Source organism: Carassius auratus, chromosome 1 (assembly GCF_003368295.1).
Source record: "Carassius auratus strain Wakin chromosome 1, ASM336829v1, whole genome shotgun sequence".
Lineage (NCBI taxonomy): Eukaryota > Metazoa > Chordata > Actinopteri > Cypriniformes > Cyprinidae > Carassius > Carassius auratus.
In genome coordinates this window covers 8,751,185-8,779,028 of record NC_039243.1, presented here as the reverse complement: position 1 = coordinate 8,779,028, position 27,844 = coordinate 8,751,185, and the positions used below count along the sequence as shown (strand labels likewise).

Here is a 27,844-nt window from a genome sequence, read left to right as displayed (position 1 = left end):
TTTGTTTCTTGTAGTGCCAGTGCCGCTTATCTGTTGGTGTTGGATCGACTGATGTTTGTCATTCTTCTGTCTCTGCTCGTGTTGTATTGATCAGGAGGAAGCAGCAGAGGCTTTTGGGTAAGGGCTCGGACAGGAAGGTGTCCGTGTGACCTTGATGACTCTCTCTGTGCTGTTATCAGTCCGAGACAACAGAACAGACACTCTCTCTCTCTCTCTAACCCGTTTCCTTTTCATTTATCACCCACATACTCTCCAGACTCGTCTTTCTGGAACATCTCCAGATTTATCTCATTTATGAATATGAATCTAGTGTCTGTTTTCAGGGGTTGAGAGAGAAACTACAGAGGAGTGTGTACTCCACTTTTGATTGTCCTTACAAGCAAGTTAAATCTGAATCTAAAAATCTAAATCTGGAAATCACACACACACACATATATATTATTAGGGGTGCACAAACGGTACACAAACTAAACATTATTATTATAATTTTTCTTTATTAAACAGTGGTTTACTGATCAAATTGCTCTGTCTTTAAATAAATTCCATTCTAATTTAAGTTTTCTTAGGGATAAATGCATAATTTTCTTATGCTCTAAACTATAGTGAGCTCTTCTACATTACAGTTAACAACAGAGTCCAAACTTACATTTAATTACTATTTATTTGTAAAAATAACAAGCAACATTTAACTTAAAAAATAATGCATACAATCATGTTAACTGCACATTTAAATGAACTTCTAAATGATAAAGGTAGTCTAATATTTGATGAAGTGCTCTTGTCTAAATGAGCTGTGGACACTGATGACTGTCTGAGATGAGACTTTCTTTCTTATCAAAAATAATAATATATAAAACTGGAAGTTTCCAATGAAGATCCACTCGTGCAGTGGCTTAAACAACTCTGTATTTGTGTACACTTGTATCGTACCAAAATACCTTTACAAAACTAAAATAAAGTGAGTGAGATTTTTTTCTTTAAAAAAAGAAAAGAAATGAATACTTTTATTCAGCAAGTATGTACTAAATTGATCAAAATGGAAAGCAAATATATTAATAATGTTACAAAAGATTTCTATATTTCTAAATGCCGTTCCTTTCTATTCATCAATCTTGAAAGATTTATTATGGTTCCCACAAAATATTTAGCAGCACAACTGTTTCCAACAGGATAATAAACAGAAATGTTTAATAAGCAGCAAATCAGCATATTAGAATGATTTCTGAAGGATCATGTGTGCGTGTGTGCGTGTGTGTGTGTGTGTGTGCGTGTGTGTGTGTGCATGTGCGTGCGTGCCTGTGTGTGTGTGTTGTACCTGGCAGCAGCTTGTGTGTGAGTCTCTGGCAGTGCGGTCGGTACACCTGAAAGCGCAGCTGAGTGTTTGCGCTCAGAGACTGTGTGATCAGCTCCAGAGACGACAGACGCCCCGCGCTCAGAAAACTCAGTCCTGGGAACAGCAGCAGCTGCACACACACACACACACACACACACACACACACACACACACACACACACACACATGAACTGACTGACGGATGGACTGATTGATTGAAATGAAAACCAAAAGATACAAACAATACACAAACAGGCTTCATACTAAATTTCAATTAAAAAAACAAACAATTGAATTCTTAGAAATTGTCTTGGTGAACATACTAATACAATAAAACACAGTTAATATAAAAACCTGTTTGTGGATCTATACTAGTTCTGAAGGAGTTGTGTATGTGTGTGTGTGTGTGTTTACCTCGACGGTCCTGGCGGGTGTGTTGAGCGCAGACGTGTGTGTCGCTGTGAGGTGGCTCAGAGGACTGTGGGAATGAAACACAGCGGTGCCCACCACATACACAGCGGCGTCAGGAACACGCACTGCAGACAAACACAGACATCTCCAGCTGTTTATCAAGCGTCCAGATGAAACTGAAAAGAGTCTCCTGTGTGCATTCAGACTCCAGAAACGTCTGTCCCATCAGCACTCATTATCACACGAATCAGTTTTCTCAATAGGAGCACACAAACACACTTGAATGAATCAGCTTCAGCTGTTTGAGCTGCTGTGCGTGTTTTGATCTATGCATCACCATTCTGAGGTGTTCAATGCATTGGACTTTAAATAATAAAAAGAAAAAGCTGAACTTCACATCAGGGAGAGAATAAGAAGTGAACTGAGCTCAACTGGGTGCAAAGGGAATAACTGTGTGCCGTGACATAACATCTCTGCCGTTTCAATTTGAAAGTGCAATACATTTTTAGTGACCCTGTTATTTGGGAATTTATGATTTGAATTTCATCTCATCTGCTGAATTTGCTACACTAAAATGGTAGACCTTCAAAGCAGCAATGGTCACTGTAAGGTCATTTCCAATGGAAATTCAAATAAAATATGATTTATATCATTCTGTGTCAATTTGAACTTAGCTCATGTGCTTTGAGTGGCATGATTGGAGCAGGTAAACTCCCCTGACCAATCAGAATGCAGCATGAAGAACTGGGTTTATAGTTTATATTAACTATACACTGTACAGCTGCTTTACAGCTTTAATTTTTAAATAATTTATTTAGCTTTTAATAAAGTCTGACTTTTGTCAATTTTTTTTGTACTGTATATATATATATATATATATATATATATGTTCTACATCCATACTGCAAGGGATTGCAGGCAATATTAGCTCAAAAAGCATGCAACGATCCATATAAAATCCATAGAAAAAATTGCAGATTTTTTACATTTGGGATACACCAATTTAAAAGATGCATACAATGTAATACACAACTGGGATGCATCTGTAAACTTCATGAGAATTAGAAGTACAGTATGTCTGTGCTTAATGCACGAGCTTGCATTTGTTATTACCACTTTCAAAACTGTAGGAATTGTCTCCATTTTGGCACAAAAACTATGAATTGATAACTAATGCAAATGCCATTCTTTGATTTTTCAAGTTTTATTTTGGATGCACCAATCCAAATGATGCATACTAGTATCTATAGTATGCAAACAGTAGCTATAGATTTATAGATATAGAGGTGTGTTGTTTACCTTGGCGTGTGAACTGGCAGACAAAAGCTCGTTTGGCAGTGCAGGGGTGTGAGCTGGGCTGCCCGCTGCCGTCCAGTGACACACACACTTTTCCATGCTGCAGCATTGCCCGCTCCCTCGTACCCTCCTCCCCCGTCAGGACCTCCGAACCGTCCACCCAGCGCAGGACACGGGGAGAATACTGATCACTCAAACCCAACCACGCGCCGCGCTCCCTGCAATGCACACACAGTCAACACCGTCACAAATAAGACTCCAGAGCTGTGTCCGATCCAAAAAGAAATAGCTCATTATTTTGTTTTTTTTTCACAGATTGAGAATGACATGAATAAACAATGACATAATCATCACTGCCGGTCCAACCATTGCTTTTGCTTTCCATTTAATTTCATTAGCATTCAGGAGTAGGGACTGAGATTTTAAAGAGATGTCGTTTGTGATTTTTCTTTCCTATGAGCTTCCCTTTGGGATCAAACGCACACAGGATGTTAATGCAAGGCGAATGTGCTCTTGATGTTTTATGCATAGTGTGTTCGGAGCTTCAATAACTCTAATAAAGCAGCAGCCGAGGGGAATGTGCGCCTTAATGACAAATTACTGAACCAGATGGGACGCAGATCATTTTGAAGTTTCATTTGCCTTTAAACGAAACTGAATGGTGACTCAAACAAGGAGCAAATAGGCCCCAGTGTACAAATCACAGAATAAAGTCACATGTACGACAACAGCTTCATTATATTTTCCAAGAATTCCTGCAAAAATGTATCTAATATATCGTTTGAAATGAGTCATTTTGATATTTTAATGCATTTTAGATCAGGGTAATTAAAAACACATTTTATCTTAGTGCAGCGTTTGACACCATACTGCAGATCTTGACATACTCATAGATCGATTACAAAACTATACAGGTATTCAAGGGCAGGCTCTAAGATGGTTTCTGTCCGAACGCTACCCTTTTGTTTATTTAATTGGGGAGTCATCTCATTTATCATCAGTAAAATATGGAGTGCCCCAAGGATCTGTCCTAGGTCCTCTTCTATTTTCAATATACATGTTTCCCCTTGGTAATATTATTAGAAAATACGGGATTCGTTTCCACTGTTATGCTGATGATACTCAGCTTTATATCTCAACGAGACCAGATGAAATGTAAAAGACTGAATGACCAATAATTTTCTCCTATTAAATTCAGATAAGACAGATAAATTAATTATTGGACCAAAAACAGTACAGAGAATCTAATGGACTAGTTTGCAACTAGATGGATGAACTGTTACTACCTCTACAGCTAATTCAAAACAAATAATAATAATAATACTAAAATAAAACCAGTCCAAACTCATAAAAAACTTCTTTAGAAAAAAAAAATTATTTACACACATAATTACTCAAGAAATTCTTAAGAATGTGTTTGGATTCTTTAAAAATTCTTTCAAAGTCCTCAAATAGTTTATATAAATTATTTATGAGGATTTTTAAGAACATTCTTCTGAAGAATTGGAACTATTTTTCTTTTTTGACTAGTAATGCAAGTGTTTTTGTGAAAACTTTTTTCCAGCCCGGACCACCGGCAGTAATGCCACAGTCTTTGACAGGCCTATTACATGAAACACACACACACACACACACACACACACATGGTTGTAACTGCTGAAGTCAACATCTCACATCTGTGAAAACTACAAACGAAAGAGAAGAAATGAGAATGGAAAAAAAGGGACAAAAAAATATGACTCTTTGCGCCAGAAAAGAAACAATAAAAAGTGGTCTGTTCACTTGTGCATTCTTACATAAGACGTGTGTGTGTGTGTGAGTGTGTGTGTGTGTGTGTGTGTGTGTGTGTGTGTGTGTGTGTGTGTGTGTGTGTGTGTGTGTGTGTGTTTTGGGTATGTGGTCCATCTGCAGCAGGTTGAAGAGATAGAAAACACTGTTCCTCCAACACTCGCTCTGTCTCACTCTCTCTCTCTCTCTCTTGCTTTGGTCAGTGGAAGCTCTAACCACAAATTAATGATGGGTGTGGAACAGAAGACAGGAAACACACTCACACACACACACTCACATAGATAAACACACATAAACACACAGAACTGGCGTCTCCTCCCTCCTGGAGTGTAACGTATTTCCACAGCTGTGCTTCAGCACATGTGTAACATCACAGTGTGTGTGTGTGTGTGTGTGTGTGCGCGTGTGTGTTCACACCTGTAAACATTGCATCGCTAAAGAAGAATGTTACACACACACGGTTGAGAGTATAGAGACTACTTCATTATTATTATTTTTTTTTTTACATTTTCTAACATGTTTAAGTGGTGAAAACACTGGATGAATGTATAGTAATGACTCCTCTATCTATAATATTGCTTTCTCCAGTGAAAAAGTCATCTGATCTGAATCAGGAGAGAAATATGCACAGATCAAGCACCAAAACAGTTTGGATTCTGACATAAGAGGACAACAGAGGATGGACTTTTTCACTGGAGGAAGAGTTATTATAGATGAAGTGACAGTTTGAAGTTAAAAACATCTTAATGATGGGTTTGTTTCTTACAATCATTAAGCTTCTTGTTTCGGAAGACATTAACTGATGGACTGGAGTGGTGTGGATTATCTGTGTATTATTGTGGTGTTTTTATCAGATGTTAGGACTCTCGTTCTGACGGCACCCATTCACTGCAGAGGATCCACTGGTGAGCAAGTGATGCAATGCTACATTTCTCCAAATCTGATTATGAAACAAACTCATCTACATCTCATATGACCTGAAGGTGAGTACATTTTCAGCAAATTTAAATTTTTGGGTGGACTATTCCTTTAACACTAGAAAAATAGGGGTAACAAAAATAAACTTAATTTAAAGGGAAATTTAGACCGTGTTTCTTTTTGGCAGATATATTTTTTTCTTGAAATCAATTTTGATCTTTTTTTTTTCTTAAGAAAACAATCTTAATATCTTATGTTGTTTTGCTGTTCATGTAAAATATTTTTTTGCTTTATGTCTGTAATGGTTTCACACGTTCAATATTCTAATAAGAGACTTTTCACATTATAAGACATGTTTTTTGGTCTCTTTGTGAACTTCATCAAGTGTGTGTCTGGTTTTTGAAAGTTCTGGCCTTTCTGTCATCAATTGGGCAGCACTGAGAGTGACTTTAATAGGCATTTCCCATGATGCCCTGCTGCTGTTATAAAGTGAAATTCTAGAGGACCCGACTAGAGCGAAGAAAACGTGAACAGGGTTCAAAAAGCGGCACAGGTATCAGTTAAAAATGTTGCATTGGCAGTGGAATTTTAAATGTTTAAATCTGAAATTATCTACAAGCCTTACAGAGGTTTCCAAACAACAGTTGAAAAAGCATTTCAAGCCGTTTCCGACTCACTGTGTGATTCGAGAGGCCAGGAGATCCCGGACGGTTTGGGAATGCACCACGGCGAGCTCTCCTCCACGGGCTGAACAATTGCGACGTGCATCTGACCAGCTGACTTCCTCCGACACCAACAGGAAACAGCGGGACGAGTCAGCGTGATGGATCGCACCTGGCAAACACAGCGGCTCCGCTAAAGGACCAGAGAGACAAACTTAATCAAATCAAATGGAATAGTTTTTGGAAGAATCACATAAAAAAAAGTTAACCAAAGCTGCATTTATTGAATTAAAAATGCAGTAAAAACAGTCATTTTGTAAAAATGTTAAATTATTACAATAAAAAAAAATCTAATAACTTTAATAATTAATTTGAATATATTTATAATGTCTTTAGTGTCATAGGATTCTTCAGAAAACATTTTCATATGCTGATTTTAAAAGGCTGGGAAAATTCACTATTTTAATCATGCATAGAGATCCTTATATGCAACAAATATTAATAATTAATATTAACATAAAAAAACTATTTATATGCTAAATTTGTTGAAAACAATTGATAAAAAGCATATCAACATATCACTTGATTTCACAAAACGCTGTCTATTTATCATGAACTTTTATGGATAAGTAATTTTAAAAGTCCTTAACTTATGTTAAATGTCACCTGGGTCATTTTTTTTATCTTATGTTTTGTTCATGGTTTTTGATGATCTCATTCAACCTTTTCACGTTGACGTCTAATTTCATGAACTTCTATCAAATGACAGATGAGTGTAATCGGACGTTAACAACAGAATGTTTTAAAAGCTGATAAGCCTGTTTATCGTCTGTGGTAAGTTGGATTAGGCATTGTTTCTCCCGCTGTTAGTACATCAGTAATGATCTGCTCTGCTTCTGGAACCCGTTTCCTTCTCGTCCCTCCTCTTGGGATCAGCGCAGTGCACTTTTATCTGTTCTCTCAAAGCAAACAATGATGGACAGATCTCTGCAGGACTGATAAACAAACGAGAGAATCTTCCCATGCCATCGCTCAACAGGAACAGTCATGCTTTGTGTGAGAGATGGGACATTTCTGGCTTGATAGATCATGAAAAGCAGGGTATTTTGAGAGACAGTCCCATGGTCATTTCAGAGCGTTATATCTGAGCTGTCCTGAATAACCGTGCATGTGAGAATGAGTCATCAAGAGAAGAAGTTTTAAATCATTATGCTACAGCTCAGACAATGTGGCATTTATCATTTGTAATAACAATCCTAAAAAGCACTGCGATGACTATAGTAAAAAAACCAACAATATTTGATTATTTTTGTATACACAACCAATTTCTAATGCTTTAATATAATATAATATAATATAATATAATATAATATAATATAATATAATATAATATAATATAATATAATATAATATAATATAATATAATATAATATTTGTGGTCGGTAAGATTTTTTAAATGTTTCTGAAAGAAGTCTACTGCTGCATTTATTTGATCAAAAATACAGTAAAAACAATAATATTGTGAAATGTTATTACAATTTAAAAGAAAAACTGTTTTCTAATGTAATATATTATAAAATGTAATTTACTGCTGTGATGCAAACTGAGTTTTCATCCTCATTACTCCAGTCTTCAGTGTCACATCATTATTCTGATATGTTTACATTATAGCATATATTTTGTCTTGTACCTCTTGCGATCTCTCCTCCATCCTTCGTGATCCTCCAGTCCACAGTTACCCCCACTCCGCCCCAGTTGACCAGAGAGACCGCCTCCTCCAGGCTCTGATTGGCCACGATGAGTTCAGGGCAGCGGAGCTCGAGTCGAGGGGGCAGTTCAACGCTCACGTTCCCCTGCGCCACGATCTCTTGGTGACCCGCTGAGAGACTCACCTGAGCCTGGTACCGTCCCGGGACACCATACTTATGCCTTGCTGTGGTGTTGGCCGTTGAGGTGTTGACCCGGGGTGAAAGGTCACCGAAGTCCCATGAGAAAGAGGCAGGGAAGACGGACGAGGTGACAGACAGGACAGCCTCCGAATGAACAGACACACGGCGAGAAGCAAGAGAGGCGGAGAAATTCACCTGCGGGCGGAGAGCGAACTCAAACACTAGCATTCAAAAGTTTAGGTTCTCTATGGTAATGTATATACCTTTTAGTACGCAGTATGCCACTCCACCTCACAGCCCAATGCATTATGGGTAATATCACACCCAAAAAGTATGCATGGCTATATACCTTTAAATAAATTCCCCAGGGATTGCACACAATCCAGGAATTTTTAGTGCAATATTCATAGTGTACCATGATTTGAAATGCATTCATTCTAATCATGAAAACTGTATAAAGTAAACACTAAGTGAATTTGTTTTCAGCTCATAGGTGAGCTCATCTAGTCTGAGTGACCGATCACACGAGTCTAATTAACTCTAGAGGACGTTAAAGGGTCAGTTAACCAAAAAACGAAAATTAGCCCATAAATTGCTCATCCTCAAGTCATCCGAGGTGTATATGACTTTCTTCTTTCAGGCGAAAAGATGAAACGTTTCCGTATTTTTCCGCTTCCGCTTCCGACCTCATACATCATTTCCCCAGAACTGCTTCATTTACAACTGTGAGTGTGAGCTAGATTAAAGTCATTATTGCATTTTAAATATAGTTATTTTTCTTACAAAAACACATCGATTCACTACAGGAGGCCTCTGTTCACCCCTGGAGAAATGTGAGACACTTTTTGTTATGGATGGGCGCTTTTTATTTCACGTCTTTTGATATAACTCCGACTGTATTCATCTGAAAGAAGAAAGTCATATACACCCACTTGACTTAAGGGTGACTAATGTATGGGCTAATATTTCCTTTTTGGGTGAACTGACCCTTTAACAGCCTGAAGCTCTTCACACAGACCTGAAACACGTCGTGTGCCACCGTCCAGCGGCACTCCTTCATGACCAGCGGGTCGGAGCAGGCGGCCGAACACTGGGACTCGCTGATGTGATTTGGCTCAGAGTTGGTGCTGCACAGACACTCTCTCTGCTGTCCCAGACCGCCGTACAGCTGGCTCTCGTGGAAGCACTTGGAGTTGCATTCCTCACGAGAGAAGGGACCGGGAGTGGAGGAGGAGAAGATGACCAGCTCCACGCCTGCCGCATGCTCCTCGTCCTGTAGACAGCCTGCGTACGTCAGCCCTGAGAGACGAGAGACACAGCAACGGCCAATTCAGAGCGCCGCATCCACTGAAAATCTGTCCCGTTTTCTAGAAATGTAACATTTGGTGTGGGCTAACAAACAAATGAAGGAAAGCAGGTAAAGGTAAATACCCAGGGCTGCACAATTAATCAAATCTCTAATCGCGATTACAATTATGGATGCCACAATTACGTAATCATTCAAAGCGGCAATTAAACATTCAAAGTACGCTTACGTTATTCTGCATGCTTAAGATGCATTTTTCTTTCTATATGTTATCTTAAGGGTTTTCCCCATTATTTCAATTTTAGTTTTAGTATAACATTATAACACTATTCATATTTTACCTTTTTTATAATTTAAAGAAGAAACCAATCCGATGTATAGTTGACATTTGAGGCTTAATACTATAGAAAAGCACTAAAGGTTTTTCAGTTAGTGTTTTGAGCTTTATTTTCATATAAGAATACGGCATGCAGTTGCATCAAACAATGGTATAATCATCATTCAATGTCAATTGGGATAATCGTAATTAATAATCCTAATTACAATTTCAAGGGAATATTCAACAATTATGATTTTGGTCATAATCGTCCAGCCCTAATGGGATCTGAATGGCTTTTCTGAGGTACACGTAACTTTACGCAACATTGTTTACAAGCCGTTTTATTGACGTGGCTGAAACACAGATTGAGTGATTACATGAGACATGATAGTACATTGTACTGTTTCTTTTAACATTACTTCTGATGTTTGTTCATGTTTATTTTATGCTGTTATTAGTATCAAAGAAGAGCGATCTGTCGAGCGACATTAAAGCGTGCTAAAACAGTATTTTTTTTTTTCAATTTCATGGTAAAATGCACAGAATTTGAAAGCTGAGAGATTGTTTCATATCAAACGTAGAAAAAAAACAAAGCAACCATTAATTACTGCATTTGCATGATTGTAAGGTTTGGGTTAGAGTCGGGCTAGGTGTTAACGTTAATCGGTAGCAAATTTAATTAATTGTGATTTTCTAGTGAGGTAGTATGTAAATGGCCTGAATGCTTCAGGTAACACAGCTGTGTCCTGTCACTCACCGCAGGTGTGCACGCTGACGTTGAGCAGCGGCTGGTTCTTCAGCTCGGGCGGCCGGTCACAGAGCATAGAGTGGGGTCGCTTGACTCGAACGCCCTGGTCCTGCAGCCAGCTCACCAACCGCACCAGCTTACAGTCGCAGACGAACGGGTTAAAGCTCAGATCTCTGCCAAACGACAGAGGGAATATTTCACAGACTGAAAACATTGGAAGGCCCTCTTTCAAACAGCAAAAGCACGATAAGGACAGTAATTTAAAGAGGCTTTGGTTTTGCTTAAGCCTTGTTTTATTTGACATGTGCACAAATGACGGAGCAATCCGTCACCGCAGACTCACTACTTTATCAGTCCAGGAAACACAACACATGCTCTAATCTATAATTATTGAGGAACTGAAAGACGTTGACCAGGGAATGTTAATCAGCGCATGAAAGCCCAACGTGAAAAGTCACGGAGGAAACACTATACTAGAAAATTACGCTTTAGCAAATTAAAAAGGCCATTTAACCATTTGATATGTAAATATTATATCAATGTTAAGGGAAAATAATCTTAATGTTTCTTTTAACTATAATCACTTTTTTGATTTGGCAAAGGTTACTGTAATAAAACTAGACTTTTTAGGACCATTAAGGTTTCCTGACATCATTTTCATGACAATGAAGCACATTTTCTCTTAAAACTATCATTATTGTAATGCAGTAATGAAAATCATCCTGTTTGGACAGTGCTTTTTAGTAAAATCAGCATAAATTAAATTCAGTACAAATACTACGTTCAACTACAGTTTGCTATTTAAATATTATATTATGACATATTTTACTGATTAGATACTATGTCATTTTTTTATGTATTTTGCTTTTGTTTGACCTAAAATACTTTAGTGCATCTGGTTGATTTGCTATAAGTAAGATAAAAAAATAAAAAATAATAATAAAAAATAAAATAAAATAAAATAAAATAAAGTGTACTGCAATAAAGGGTGCGATTATATATTATTAATATTATTTAATTGATTAATTTCCTCATGGATTAAATACAAATGTTTGGTGCAAATTAATACAGGATGCCGTGATATATGAATTCATATTATTTCATTTATTCAAATCCTCATAAATAAATGTAAATTAAATACCACAATAAAAGATTTGACTGTATGATTGCTATTGTACAAATGTAAGTAGACAAGGGAGTATTTGTATTAAATCTAATTTATGCAAACTTTATTTTAAATGCATTGCCTCCAGGCATATTTTCATTACTTCATTATAGTAATGTGAGTCTGGAGAGAGAAAAAATAACACTGAATTTAATGTCAAGACTTCTTAATGGTCCTAAAAAGATGCTTCATCATCATGTGGAAAATATACTACCCACACACACACACACACACACACACATATATATAGATTTAGACTAGTTTCCAGGTTTAGATTCAGGTCATTGAGCTTTTTTTGAGTTTTAAACCCGTGCACGTGTTTATACTCACATTGTAGTTAAATTAAATAAATTATCACACAATCGTTCCTCAATGGTGGTGATCTGGTTGTTGCTCAAATCTCTGAAAGACATAAATCAAATGTATATTATTGCTCATGCAGCCTCTCATTTTTCCTTCTTCCTAAGTCCCTTCTTTCTTTTCCTCTCAGAATAATCATTCCCTTGTTCAGCCGTTGGAGCAGCATATGGAAAAGTTCTGGAGTGATTTTGGTGTACCAGACCTTGTGTGTGTGTGTGTGTGTGTGTGTGTGTGTGTGTGTTGAAATGGAGCAGGAAATAGTACAGTCAAAGCCTGAAGCAATGACGTTTAATTGGTTGTAATGGGCATGTGATTGAACATACAATGTGTGTGTGTGTGTGTGTGTGTGTGTGTGTGTTGAAGTGCACGTCTGTTACTGTTCACACAACAAAGATAAACATCTGGATACACGACTTTGTATTTCTTGAGCTTTTGTTTGAGCTGAAAGAGTGGAGTGTGTCCGGTTGCTTCCCGTTCGGTTTCTTCAGCGTTTGACTCTGTGGTTCGGGAGAGACTCCAGAAAGTTCCGCCTACACATTCTCACCATATGAGCTCAAAACCGTCGGGAAACTAGAGCATACTGCCGCCCACTCGCACACTTACAGCACAGCTAACGGCCCACAGCCCAAGATCCCGTGAGGAAGAGTGACCAGACGATTGCTCTGAAGATACCTGAGGAGAAGAGCAAACAGGAAGTGGATTCAACCCAAACACTTGCAGGAGTCTGGGGGATTTAGGTTCAGTTCCCCATCAATGAAAAAAGGTTGGAAAATGTACTGAAATAAAAGATGACATGATACATCTATTCAGTTGCTCACAATAAAATATTTTATCATTGTCAAATAATTGTAAAAATAATAAAGAAATTTAGATTTTGTCTTTTTTTAAATAGTAATTGAACTTGATTTAAAATTTCAAATCATTAATTAATTATACAATAGTCTACTGTACTAAAAGCTGTCATAATTTACATAGCAAATCATGACTGTTATTATACATGATGGCAATATTTAAATGCTTTACTGAGAATATGAGAGAAAACGAGCTGGAAATGATTTCAAGGAATCATAATTGTTCTAAAAGGAGGTTTATTTTTATTGTGGGTAATGTAATTAATCTATACATGATAGCGGAGGAAAAAAGGGAACAGGAAGTAGCAAATTATAAAACATGTGGGCTTTTTTGCTTTAGCACAAAGAAACACTCACGTTTACACCAGACCACCTATTATACAAGCAGCAGACCACCCATTACAGACGTACGTGAATGACTGCGTCTCTCACACACACACACACACACACACACACACACACACGAGAGAGAGAGAGAGACGTGGCACTTACAGCTCCTTGAGGGCGGTGAGGTGATCAAAGAGGCTGGAGTCCACAGAGGGAATGTGGTTTCTGGACAGATCTCTGCAACAGAAGCCAGAAAGAGACGCTTAGAGATGCACACACACTCAGACTCCAGACAAACGCTCATCAAGTTAGCCGCTTCAAACATTTCTTCTGTCAAACTAGCTGTCGAAGCGGTCCGGCTCCAAAAAGAAAGTTTGTGACTTCACAAGCATCATGTAACGGTTTTGTGCAAGGAACAGACTCAAATGTTTGAGTAGCTCTAAAAATGCTCGATTGTGAACTTTTTCCATTTTTCAGATCATTACAATCGAAATACAGGTTTTTTTTAACCAAGATTTTGGGGTAAACCAAGCTTTGAAAATGAACGTTACTCATGGTCCATTCCCAATCCTATTTCAACTATTTACTGCTTCTTTAAGGAACTGGTAATCTTAAGATTAAAGATTTGTATATTCAAATCTAAATCAACCATACAGTTCAATCCCAAAACTGACAAAGTTTGGAAATATATTTTTAAAGGTTTTTAAAAGAAGTCTTTTATGCTCCTCAAGGCTGTGTTTATTCAATCAAAAATACAGTAAAAACATTAATATTGTGAAATATTATTACAATTTAAAATAGTTATTTTCTATGTGAATATACATTCAAATATAATTTATTCCTGTCCTCAAAACTGGATTTTCATCAGTCTTCAGTGTCACATGATCTTCAGAAATCATTCTCATATATTTTTTTATAAGAGTTAATGTTGAAAACAGTTGCTGCTTCATATTTTTGTGGAAACTGTGACTTTTTTCTTTTCTTTGAGTAGAAAGTTCAAAAGAGCAGCATCTATTTGATCAATTTAATGTATTCTTTTCTTGCCGAATAAAACTATTCAGTTCTTTTCTTTCAAAAACATAACTCACCAAACTTTTGAATGGTACAGTGTTAGATATGTATTATATAAAGAATGAATTATTAAACTGTATATTTCTTTGACTCAAGTTCACATATCATCACCCATGATGCAATGCACAAACACAATCAGAATAATGGACCAATCAGCAACAGTCTTTCCCATTAACATGCCAATCACTTAAACCAATAACGCAATCTACACAACAGACAGGCGTCAGGCACATGTGTGTGTGTGTGTGTGTGTGTTTCCCAGAAGGAAACATCTGTCCATTCCAGACAGACTGTGTAAGAGAGGAGGAGGAGTTTAACTCGACTGACCATCAACGCTGTAAAAAAGCCTCTGCTAAAGTCATCACTGTGTCAGTTTCTCACTAATACGAGGCGTTCTTACACATCATCACGTTACATAACACTGTGTGTGTGTGTGTGTGTGTGTGTGTGTGCAACTATGGCAACAAATCTGAATGTTATCAGCAGAAAGCGCATGTGTGTCAGTCACCGAGGGACGAGCAACTGCGATGGAACGGAGTATCTTCAGCTCACAATCATGAGAAACTCAGAAAATTAACAGCTGAGAAATCAGAGAAAAACTTCTGCCGTAAGGTCATTTTAGTTTCTCCTGGACGGGGTGCAAAGCTGATTGTGGAAGTGTGCTGTCATAGTCCTGTTTCTGACAGCAACAACTTCGATGTATGAATAATAAAATAATAATAATTGATCATTTCATTTTTGTACACCCGACACTAGAAGACCAAGGTCATTGAATATTCATACAATGAAATATATAAATAAATAAACAAACCTTAAGTTGCTTTGGATAAAAGTGGCTGCCAAATACATACAAAAATAACAAATGAAAATATTTACAATAAATATGCATGTAATCATTCGATTAAATTAAGTGATTCATATTGATCAAGATGCAAATTCGATTGTGCAAGTATCTGTTTTTGACAGCAAAAACATCTATAAACAAATAAATAATAAAACAATAATTGAATACCTTTAGCCTGAGTTTTTTTTGCATGCAAAATTAATTATAATGCCACTGCTAAGATGCTAAATGATTTCTCTACACACCGTTTCTGCAGCTTAGTTTGAAGCATTTTCATGCTTAATACTAAATTAACTTATTTTCCCCTCAAGTCATTTCTAATATTGGGTAGTATTTGAATTTTTAGCACTTCTTTTAACTCCGATTGCAGAGTTACACAAAAAAACTAGGTGTTTAGCATCAGACAACCAATCATAATCTAAACCATGCTTTCCACTTTAAATATTCATGAACTTTAACATAACAAGCAGTTACAAAAGGTCACGTATTAAACTCATAAATATGGAAATACTGCTGGAAGACTCAGGATTAATCTTGAAATCTTCACTTTGGAGTTTTCTCTCTTTATTTGTAAGTCGTTCCTTCATGTATTTATTGGAGTTTATTGATTGCAGAAGGATGGTTTCCACACAGGCTTCAGTGTTTCTGGACGGCCGCTGGAATATGAAGTAGCTCTCACGTGTGGCTCAGATTTTCCATGCAGCATTTGAAAAGGCTTGATTTAGCGTCCAGATTCACTTCAACAGACAAGAGTGGATTGTGGTTGTGCCGGGAGCGCTGGACAGAGAGACGGGGACTGTCTGAATGCACACTTACTTCATAACTACAGCTGAAGTAACCACTAACCACCAAAAAGAGCACCAAAAAGTACCATGCTATGTTTTTAGGACGTATACCATAAACTATATAAATACTATGGTCCATAAATATGTTAAAGTAGTAGATCACCCAAAAAATGTCAATGTACGACTCATCCTCAGTTCATCCAGTTTGTTTTTTCATCATATTTTGGTTTCCTTCACTTGGTCCCCAATGGGTGCTCTTTAATGAATGGGTGCCGTCAGAATGAGAGTCTAAACAGCTGAAAAAAACACCACGTTAATCCACAAGTAATCCAAAATCGTACTGTATTTTCACCACTAAACTTTAAGTCACACCGTCCCTCCTGTGTTAAAGAGTTTCTGTGTGACCAATCCCATAAGTCCCTGGAAGATCCAACTATGACATCATGCTTCTAAAAAGAGTTTTCTAATGATGTCATAGAGAAGATCATGGTGCATGAGATCAGAAAACATCCTGATTCACAGCCGGTATGAGTGTGGAGATGGGGTATTATGACAAATCCATAATCACAAAAACATGAGCTAGTCATTTTAGAGTCAAAATAAAGTTACTGTAGCGCATGAATAGGTGCTTGAACACAGAACACAGCCCTTGTTACTTCCCTTTCTGTAACATGAAGCACCAGTGTGTGGCCTGAACATGACCATATAAGCGTGACCTCTTCGGTTTATATTAGCAGAAGTTAGGCTCCTGTGTGCAGCTCCGCACCAGAGCCCAAGCCCCTTGGCGGAGCTGCACAAGGGAGTCAGTGTGTGACATATGGTTTTGCTTTACTCTACCAGGCATGCCGATTTCACCTTATAAGGGCCGACTGGTGCCACTTTCATTAGGAGAGAGAGAGAGTGAAACGGACAGAAAGAAAGATGGCAAAACAGCCCAGAGAGTGTGTTTCACTCCATGAAACTGGAGAGATTCACATCAGCGTCTGTAGACTGAGGAAAGACTGGAATATGAAGGGAATATGCCAGTTTTCCCTAAAATTCTTCCTGTAAAACTCTTCTACGCTGCAAACAATGTTTGTTGATGATACAATGTTCTAGTTTTGTTGCGTCACGTCGCTCACTCAAGTATGTGCTCTGGATAAATATTGCACTCTGGCAAATGCAGTAGATTAAATATGTATTCTATGCATAAAGACATTGTGCATATTGTGCAAAGTATACATACTGCAGAAGTAGGATGAGTAGCATGGTAGTATGCTATTGTGAAAATAATATCCATTAGCTCTTTTTGGAAATTGAACTATTTGCAGCTATGCACTGTATAAAGTCTATTTGCATTGCATTTCATATTGCACTTTGCAAATGCATGGATTAAACAGATATTCCTGCACTATGACATGTACACAGTATACATGCTGAATACTACAGAACTAGTGTAGTATGGCAGTATGTGGTGTTAGAGAAAGCCGTGGACTCGGGCGATGAGGATGACAACACTGACCACTGCCATGAGCATTAGGCAGAGGAGAGCCGTAATTACCACAGCAACACTGCCAAACCACAATTGGCTGTAACCACGGTTACACACTAACCCACTAAACAGCAGTCTGTCTGTTGTGGCCCAGTCGGAAAAAAGAGTAAGGGCATGAGGAGGGGGAGCAGAGAAGAAAAAGGAAAGAATTTTATGGTGCGCTCTGTTTTGTTTATGTTTGAAATCTCAGAAGGAGGGGGTCAATGATTCTGGCCAGCGCTCGTGTGTGTGTGTGTGTGTGTGTGTGTGTGTGTTATCACGCATCTCATTTATTTAAGTGAGTGTGTGTATAGATAAGAGCCAAAACGTTCGTGTGTTTGTGTAAATATTAAGTCTGAGTGAGTGTGTTTATGCATGTGTGTATTTGGTCCTGATAAGTACCAGAGTGGTACCATAACACCTCGGGGCTTTCAGTGAACAATCGCCCACTGTGAGCCGCTCACATCTGGGCTCTCTGGATCTGTCCGAGCCGGGCAGGGTGCCTCATTCTGGGCTCATATGTGGCAGAGCGGCCCCTCTCCTCCTGGAAGTCCATCCCTGGAGGATGATTAACAGGGTACTTTCCAATTGCCGGGAAAAGAGAGGAGGAGGAGAGAGACACTCTGTTCCTAGAGCTGGCAGACTATAGTGCTGTCTACAGCCTACATAGGCAGCTGTCTACTGAGGGAGTGTTCACACAGGACACACGTTTGCATTCAAAGACAGACAGGATTCAAATGCAGTCGAGACATGATTTGATACGATGTCTTAATGTAATGCTAATGGCGTGAGACGCTGAAAAAACTGCATCAGCAATTAAAAAAAAAAATGACATTTTACTCCAAATTCTCATTTTTTAAACTTAATTATGTAAAATTATACTGGACAATAATAATACTGTACTTATATAACTTATAAGTCAACATGAAATAGAAGTTGCATGCATTTGTTCTTCCCTACTGTGATGCAAATCCAAGTTGATTCGCTTTTTGAACAAGAAAAAACTGGGATGGACATTGTCAGAGTTAAAGAGCTGCCATTAGCATGTCGCTAAGCTAACAACACAACGTGCTAAATAAACCTTAAATACATAGAACTCAAAAATATTGGGACAGATACATAATAGTTTGACTTATTCAAAGTATTATGAATTAAAAGTAGAGATGTGCCGATGTATCAGACAATAATCGGTATGAAGCTATTTTCTGTACGATTGTTTTGTTAAAAAACAGCCGATGATCAGCCGAAGACAGACAGAAGGCTGTATGAATTTAGGGCTGTCCAAGGTATAGCAATAATAATGCATTAACACAGCTATTTGACCCTCTGAACCACCCATAGTTCAAGCTAGGGTTCCCAGGTCTGTGGTTTACCCTCCACTAATCATAAATACTTATTAAAAGCATATCTATCAGTGGCATTTCTCTCATCCAACCATCCTAAATGGATCTAGTCACAATGAGATTGCATTGAAGGACATCTGTGATTCTGACTTGTCCAGAAATAAGTTATATCAGGAGACGTATGAAGTTATTACGCTTTGATGGCAGATTATGCAGACATTTGTTTGTAATAACTGCCAGTCCTTCACAGTAGAAAGCTCTTCTCAGGACATTGTGTGCATTACTCTGTCTGGATCCCAGCTGGCTCTCGCAAACCTACAGATGTGCACATATACGACACACGCGTGTAAACAAGTCAAACAACATCAAACGTCATCTGATCTCAAGATGTTTAAAATGCCTGTAACAGACGGATCCGCTAAACAGGAGCACACGCACACAATGACGCCTTTCATCTGGAAGAAAACTGCATTTTTGCTTTCTTAAAGTTCTGTTATCGCTAACATAGCTCACAGAGCTAGAGCTTTAAGAGTTATAGTAATATAATATCACACCTATCAAAACAACACACATTCTTGGTGCAGGGGCCGACCACACGGCAGCTGCACAATGACTCACTGAATCATTTGTGGACTGATAGATTGACTCACTGAGCCAAAGAATCATTTGCTGCATGAGTCGCTGACTCACTGTTTGTACAGCCAAATGAGTCTGAATCAGTGAAGCCCAACCACCACAAAGACACCTCACAAGTCTGTTTATATCCAAAAGTGACTCCATGTATTGGTGAAAACTCCCTCCGTACCCGATGGATTTCAGAAGGCCTGTCAAGAACACGTCCAGGTTACATTTCAGCCCGATGGAAATAAACAAGAAATTATGTTTTTCATTACAAAACCGAAGATGTTTCTTAATTTGCATTGTGCTATTTTCATGGAAATTAATAAGCATATTTTATTTCAAACTCTCATTTACCTAAAAAAAATATATATTTGACATTAGTGTAATGTGAGAAAAATATATATTATTTTAAACTGTAATATATTTATATATTATAATAAATTTTGCTGTAGTGCATTGAATTTAAATAAAAAAAGAAATAAATTTTGTTTCTTTACTACATGCTAAAATATTAAAATAAACACAATTTATTATTTTTATAACTATTATTTTAAAATATTTTTAATGTCAAAATGTTAAATGTAATAAACAATTACATGAATATAAATATATACTTACTTGTTCTCTCTTTATCAATAAATATATAAATACAAATTTCATAAATACAAAATTCATAAATATAAAAATCGAAAGTTAAACGTTTGGGAATGTCAATTTAATTTAATAATGCAAAACATTTTCAGCCCCCCCCCTTTTTTTTAAAGCAAAATATACGTTTTAATGTATGTTCCAGATATGTTTTACTGAGATTTGCCATTCCATTCAGTTTCATGAAAAAACACAACCATTCTTCACGTCTTGATGTTAAAAGGTTAAATAAACTGTCGACAAACTTCACACCATAATGTCCATCCAGACTTTTTTTATTGAAACTAAACAGCAAAAACTCAGCTATGAGCTCATTAACATAGGACCGCCCACATTTACCTCAACACCTCTTCAGCCAATCATACCAGAGATCATCCATATACAGTAGTCTTAAAGATACAGTAACACACACAAAAACCCTGCTCGGTGGAAGGTGTGAAACGGTCATGAACCTGTACCAAACCGTATTCCCAGCGACCGTCCCGAGACAGTATGCAAAACATTTCATCTTCAGACTTATTTATATTGTTCTATTGCATAACGTGTTATTTGCTCTTGCACGACCCCTTTAAATCCTCACAGCAGGAGAAGCCCAGCTGTCTGGAGACCAGAGAAGAAAACAGAGAAACAGCTCCAGACACAGGAAATAGAGGCTCAAGGATCTGGAGCAGAGAGGAAGTCTTCGACTGGAGAACGCCGAAAGAGTGTGTTTATATGCGTCAAGCGCTCATATGAAGATGTTTAGATCTGCTGTGAACTGTGTGAATGTGCTGCTGTGGACGTACACATGTATGTAGATGTTGAGTGAAGTCCAGTCCTTCTTTTTCAATAGTTTTTTTTTTACCAAAAGTAAAACTATTAATTAAATAAAGTAGAAATAAAATGTAAATATCGGTCGCACTAGCAGAAATTTCCGGAAACATTCTAGAATTTTTGAAAGTTTGGAAAGGTTTAGGAATTTTAAGAAACTTTTGGAACTTTTCCACCTCTTTGCAACCGTAGTCACACTTTAGTTTGGGGAGCAAATCTTACTATTACCTAACTATTTACTATGATTTAGCCTCAGTAAACTCCTGATTTCCTAGTTAGTTAGACAGTTGTTAAGTTTGGTTTAAGGGATATAAAATATGGTCAGGCAGAATAATATATTTATATGTGCTTTATTTATAAGTACTAATAAAAATCGGATATTCTAGCAATATGCAACGAGGTAATAATGAGTTGTCCCCAAACTTAAGCATTGCCCAAATATTAAATGGAAAACATAAAAACAAAAAACAGAAATGTTATTGAAATAAAATATGCAATAAAATATCTAAAACGGAAATGAAAATAAATGAGAATTTTTCTTATAAAAATAGAAATTAGAACAAAACAGATACATCAATCTAATTAGATGAATTAAAAAATATTGTGTCAGTGAAAAAAATTAATGTTATCATAAATGTTGTTTCTGACCCTCAAATGATGATTAAAACTATATTTCTGGTTGCATTCCCATTTCTGGTCTATCTCAGAATCTATATTCAGTGTCTGGTAAAGCTTTATCTACAGCAATGTCATCATGTTTTATTGAGTCTTTTAATAAATCTTACAAACAATCGCAGCACTCCACATTATTTATCGTCAATATTTTAGTACTTTTTTGTCCACAAAAAATATTTGACTGAGCTGAGACGGGGTTAACAGACACGGACTAAGAGCCACAAGGGTCTAGTTTTCATTTCATGGGGTCTTTCGGTGAAGACGTACACTTACAGCTGCTTCTGAATCAGTGGAGAAACACAAGACATGTGAGTCAGAGACAGATTTAATCAACGACGTAAATACATGTGCAGAAAATCATTCAAAGTCTTCTTTCTGTGTATTTTTATTTATTTTTTTTTTTGCTTTAGGGTTTGTTGCTTCGCCGCCTCGGGCTCTCAGAGATGTGAGGGAACGGGGGAAAGCATGATAGCTGTTATTTTTACTTGCATGGGAATGAACAGAGAGATAAATACAGGAGGAGGGGAAGAAAAAGCACATTGAGATGAACAAAAACATGCCCAAATATAAGCACACACACACACACAGGCACACTAGCGAGTTAATAATGAAGCAGTGTTCCTCTAAATGAAGCACAGCAACGCTACAAATGACTTCCATAACCAGCTGCGTCTGGAACAAACATTCCTGCGCATCTTCATCCAAACACAGTCATCTAAAGCTGAAGAGACAAACTCTGTCAGGTCTAGATCGGAAGAAGACAAAAGATGAACAAAAGCTTTTTAATGATGGTGAGGTAAGGTCAACCAGCTGCTCATACTCTCAAAACCTCAGAGTGAGTGTCAGTCTTTAACTTCAGAAGCACTTATTTTTAGCTGATAGAGAATTAAACAGTTTTCAAGAGTTTAAAGAAGACTGAAAGCATTGCTGTTTAGCAGCGTTGTTGCCGTTAACTGAATCTAAAAACATTTTAGATTAAAAAAACATAGAAATGTTGCTATGCAAATAAAATCTGTTTGAGTTGAAGCACTAAAACTACTTTATATATAACAAAAATAAAATAATAAAATACTAGAACAACATCCACTTAAACTTCATTTAAAAAGCTTTTACGACTAACTGACATCAACTAAGTTGAAGTTGAAGAACTAAAAAATTAAATAAAAATAAATCAAAGCTAAATAGAAATAAAAAAAACATTAATACAAATAATGTAAAATTAACATAAATATTCCACCTGATTAAAATATGAAAATATGTAACAACAGGTTTGGTTACCATCATTTGCTCATACTCTCAAAACTTTAACATTATCATTATAAAAATACTTTTAGATAATAAGATTTTAAATAAATCTACAACTATTCATCATTTTCAGTAACTGAAATAAAGCCAAAATAAAATAAATTACAGATATTAGATTTTAAATATCATAAATGTAAAAACGAGAAAAGCTGTTTGACAACTACTATAACTAAAATGAATTTAAGATAAACATTAAGATTACTAAAACTGAAATAAAAATAAATAATTCAATTATTACACACACACACACACACATCGTATATATGTATGTTTTAAATGAATCAAAACCTGCCGTCTGATTGTAAAAAGAAAAGTATGTGCTAAAAGGTTTAGTTAAGGATTGAGAGGTGTTTTCGAGGTCAATAATCACAGTTGTTCAGACTCTCAAATGCTGATCTTTAACTTCTGAGCACTTGTTTTCATCTAAAGAAGATTTACACCAGTGTGAAGTGGTTGTCTGGTGTTAAATCCTGCTCCTCGGTCCGTCTGTGTTATACTGCGGCTGTCTGTCTGTGCTTCTGTGTACGCTGATGTCATGATGAGAGACTGTCATGGCAACCAAATAAACCTCCCGTGCAGCGCTAACGGTCAGGAACACACACACACACACACACACACACACACACACACGGCTGCTCGGCGTGATTAGACCATTCTGAGAGAAGAAACAGACCGCAGGAATCCAGCGCTTCTTCTGCAGTAATATCTCCATTTACAGCTTCAGACAGACCAGCAAACGTGGAGAAAAGGGAGAGGAGCAAATTAAAAGAGTCGCACAAAACAGTAAAGACCACTACAGAGACCAGCACAGACCAGTTAAACCTCACATCAGTGAAGACCACTGCACACCACTGAAAAAGACCTGCTTTTTATTTGATTTTATTTTAGATTTCTGTACAAAAAAATTATATTAGAATTGTATATTCTTAAGAATAACTCTTAATATTTCTCTAAGGTAAACCAAATACTAATTTAAAAGGAAAAATAAAATACATATTTCAAATACTTTTAATGTAAAAAAATAATATACATTTAAAATGATGCCAAATTAAAAATAAATAAATAAATAAATTAATTAAAAGTTTATAGATTGCTACAAACCAATGGAAGAGACTAAAAAATTGATTATTAAAATAATTTATATTTTGGGGTAAAATAGCACTTTGATAAACTAAACACTAACTCCTTTTTATTTGATATTTATTTTTTAATTACCATAAAGGCATCTTATATTATGTTATATTAAATTATATTATAGTATTGGCATATATATTTATTGACAAATACATATTATAAGGTAATTATTATTTTATATTATTTTTCTTTAATTGATTATTAAAATAATTAATATTTTGGGGTAAAATACCACTTTGATTATCAAAATGCTAAATTAAAATAAATTTAATTGTGTTATACATATAAATGTTATGAATGAATGAATGATGAAGAGACCTCTGAAGGCTGCTACAGAGAGCAGATAGTGAGGAAGACTTGAATAAGTCTCTGTTTTTGTTGTCACGCTGCAGCTCTTCCCACAGATGAAGCCACTTAAGCACAATTACATCACTGCGGAGTCAATGCTGTTCCTATTAAACATGAGTGAATCAGTGAATCACTGCATGAGCTGACACCACAGAGAAAGTTCAGCAGCTCCAGCCCTTCTGCCAGTTTACAGTAAACAACTCATTTACCCTGAAACATCACACAGCTTCTCATGAAAGATGCTACTTCAACAGGTTTGGACTCCGCGCTCATCCAGATTGAGTGAGTTCAGCATGACACAACCTGAGGATGAAAACCAGTGAAGAAACCTCCTAGGAATGGGAACGGGAGTCGGACCTGTGTTTTTTCTGGAAGGGTGGAACGAAGGAGAAAAGCGGTGATCCTGCGCACAGCAGCTGTGAAGCTGAGAGACGCGGCGCGCTGCCAGCTAAATATCCTGCGCTAATACACCTCGCGAGCCTGCTATTAGGCTACGACAGGCTTTTACATTGAATTGTTTTTAACCAGACACATTTTCACAACAAAGAACACGTTCCCATCTATCTCGGTCTTAGAGACGCAAGGATAACTTGGCGGCGGCACAAAGAGAGAAAGGAAGTGAGGTCACTTTGATTTAACACTCCACAAGTCTTTAAAGCTCTTAAGACGCCGCGTCTGTGCTCGTCTCTGGAGATCTCAGTCTGATCTACAGCTCAGAAACACAAGACTCGCTAACTTTATCCTCCTTTTTGCATTCCTTTAGACAGAGAAGAGAGAGAATGTGTGTACAACTTCAGCTGCTTCAGGTTACTTAGATTCATTTAAAAATCATTTTTATTTCATTTGAATCAACCTTTCTGTTTGCATCTTAAAACAGCCACTCCAGAAACACTTTTCACAAATAAGTTTCTTCCATTTAGGAAACACTCAAATAGAAAACCACTTTTATAGGAAGAGAAATCAGCATGGATTTAAGTTTTAAAACTGTATAAAAAACAAAAATGCAAAATAATCCTATGGTCCATAAAAGACAGCGGTGTTCATAAACATTTACTGCTACATTAGCATGACTTCTTGCGATCTTAAAGCATTGGTTATTAAGAGTTAATGGGGGAGGCCCAAACTGTATAAATCTTAGTAAGATCGTAAGTCAAAACTCCAGTTACACAAATGCTTGTTTCAATCTCATCATCTCAATATCACCTTCTGTTGATTCAGTGTGTGTTCACTGAACAGTATCTTTTCCATTGGCAATCACCAATAGCTTTTGTTTTAGCCAAGACTTTGTGCTTTGCGTCTACATAAACTGACTATTCGCTCGAGGAAACCATGCAACAACAAGCCCAAGAAAGAGCACTGCAAATGTGACCTACTATTATCGCCAATTTAACCCCAGTTGCCTGATGAAAGAGTTTGGTCTTACACTCATGCCCACCCCCACAACAAGAGTTCAAAGTATCAGATGTTTCTGCACATACATCTGCAGCCTGTGTGAATGGATAACACATGCTGGAGCGCCGCAGAACCAGAGTAAAGAACAGTGTGTTCTACCTGCACAAACTCCTCATGCATCTGCTGCTACTCAAGCTGTGTGCATGTGTTCAACGGAGAGCAGAGAGAAACTCATGCAACTATTTGACCTTTCCCTGCTTCAGATGTGTTTTCTCCACTTAAAGTACCACTTTTTGACAGTTTTTACAGACTGAGATGAAGACGACACCATATGAGTTCAGCTGAGCAATGAGCTTTAGTGAAAAGAATTGACTAGCTATTATGGTATTTTTTGTAGGTCAGAAATGTCTAGGTGGTATAACTGTAGCCATATATAAAAAAAAAAAAAACAAGGAGAAAAGTCTTAAAAGGCTGACATTTTGGGAAACACAAGCACTGCAGCAGTTGTTTTACAACAATAACATTTTTTATATATAAATATATACTACCTATATGCAGAAAGCTACTGTCATGTGACAAAACCAAGCTTGCATAATCTTCAACATGACTAAAATATCATAATATTTTTACTGGATGGTTACACCAGTTGACATTTAGAGTCAATGCATCTTAATGTTGGAAGAATACAAAATATATTGTGTTTGTTTTCATTAACTTATTACCCACAACATTTCTGAGATCTTGGCACTTGTGTTTTAAACCAGACTTTCCTGTTTTCCGCTTCCCAGACATCCTCAGTTATGATTGATTGACGCATAAACAGTGGCAGTCTGAAGTACTACAACCAGCCATCAGCCAACATTCTCCATCAGATCACAACAAACACCCGCATCATCACCCGCGAAGCTGTGCGCGCGCGGCGGTCACTTACAGAGTGTGCGTGTCGGGCGGTAGGTCTGACGCCGCTGGGGCCTGATCCAGTCCGATGTTGGAGCAGTTAACCACGCACGAGTTTTGCGGTCCCACCGCCGTGCACGAGCAGTTACCCGGACACGGGCCGCACGCTCTCCCGTCCGTCGCGACGCCCGAGCGCGCCTCGAGGCAGCAGAGCGCAAAGAGCAGGCTGGAAAATAATCCAAACTTTGGGAGACAGACGCCATGTTTTCGCTTAAACACAATCTGTCCATTTCTACAAGGCATCGCTCACTCGCATCTCATCGCCCCTTCTGTCGGTGAAGTTTTCCTCGGGACGCGGGGAGGAAAGTTCACTCTTTTCCCAGTGTTTCCATAAGAGAAACGGCGTAGAAAGCAGAAATCGCGTTTTCCCCCAACTTCGCTGACGTCCCCCCTGTATTCCTCCGTTAACGGAACTAGATTCACTTCTTCTCCAGAGGAGGGGAAGAAACTCTGGATTCTGCTGTGCCAGAAGTTGCTGAAGAACTTCCTCTCGTTCTCTCATCCTGCAGTGCCTCAGCTCTCCACTGGATGAGGCTTGGTCTTACAAAACACGAGCTACTGATTATCACAACCCAATATAGTGCCATAACTTGATGTTTTAGACTTTATCGTCGAGTTTATTTATCTTCGGCCCATTTTACTGTCTGTGTAATGTGCAGTGAGCACACAGTTCACCGTTAGCACACATTGCTACATGCATTGGATGATAAAGGCAAGCGGCATCATCCAAATATTGTTCACCAGGTGCTGAACTTTACAACTGTCACATGAACACCTGGTCTTTTATATAAGTTATATATAGTATTTGAAATAAAATATATATTAAGCAATATTATTTGGTGAATTAGTGATGTCTTCAATAGCACTGTCCAGTAGGGCTTACAGTATGTAATATTTTACTCTATTCTTCGCAATAAAGACAGTTCTTCATTGACATCATCATCATCCAGGAAGTGACGCCACTTCTGGTGAAAAAAACAACAACAGCATAAACATTATTTTGTCATCATAATTTATAATCTTCATAA

General features: G+C 37.4%; 1 protein-coding gene across 1 annotated transcript in view; it reads right to left on the bottom strand.

The window, feature by feature from the left end:
- Positions 1-27,444, bottom strand: part of LOC113057377 (polycystin-1) — a 69,426-nt gene extending 41,982 nt beyond the window's left edge. The window contains exons 1-11 of the mRNA XM_026224790.1: positions 26,791-27,444; positions 13,539-13,610; positions 12,799-12,867; positions 12,166-12,237; positions 10,680-10,843; positions 9,316-9,596; positions 8,099-8,492; positions 6,424-6,601; positions 3,044-3,258; positions 1,748-1,869; positions 1,316-1,463 (exon numbers count right to left, since the gene is read on the bottom strand). Of these exons, the coding sequence (XP_026080575.1) occupies positions 1,316-1,463; positions 1,748-1,869; positions 3,044-3,258; positions 6,424-6,601; positions 8,099-8,492; positions 9,316-9,596; positions 10,680-10,843; positions 12,166-12,237; positions 12,799-12,867; positions 13,539-13,610; positions 26,791-27,059 (1,984 nt within the window). The 5' untranslated portion in view covers positions 27,060-27,444. The remainder of the gene's footprint in view (positions 1-1,315; positions 1,464-1,747; positions 1,870-3,043; positions 3,259-6,423; positions 6,602-8,098; positions 8,493-9,315; positions 9,597-10,679; positions 10,844-12,165; positions 12,238-12,798; positions 12,868-13,538; positions 13,611-26,790) is intronic.
- Between the last annotated feature and the right edge of the window lie 400 nt (positions 27,445-27,844).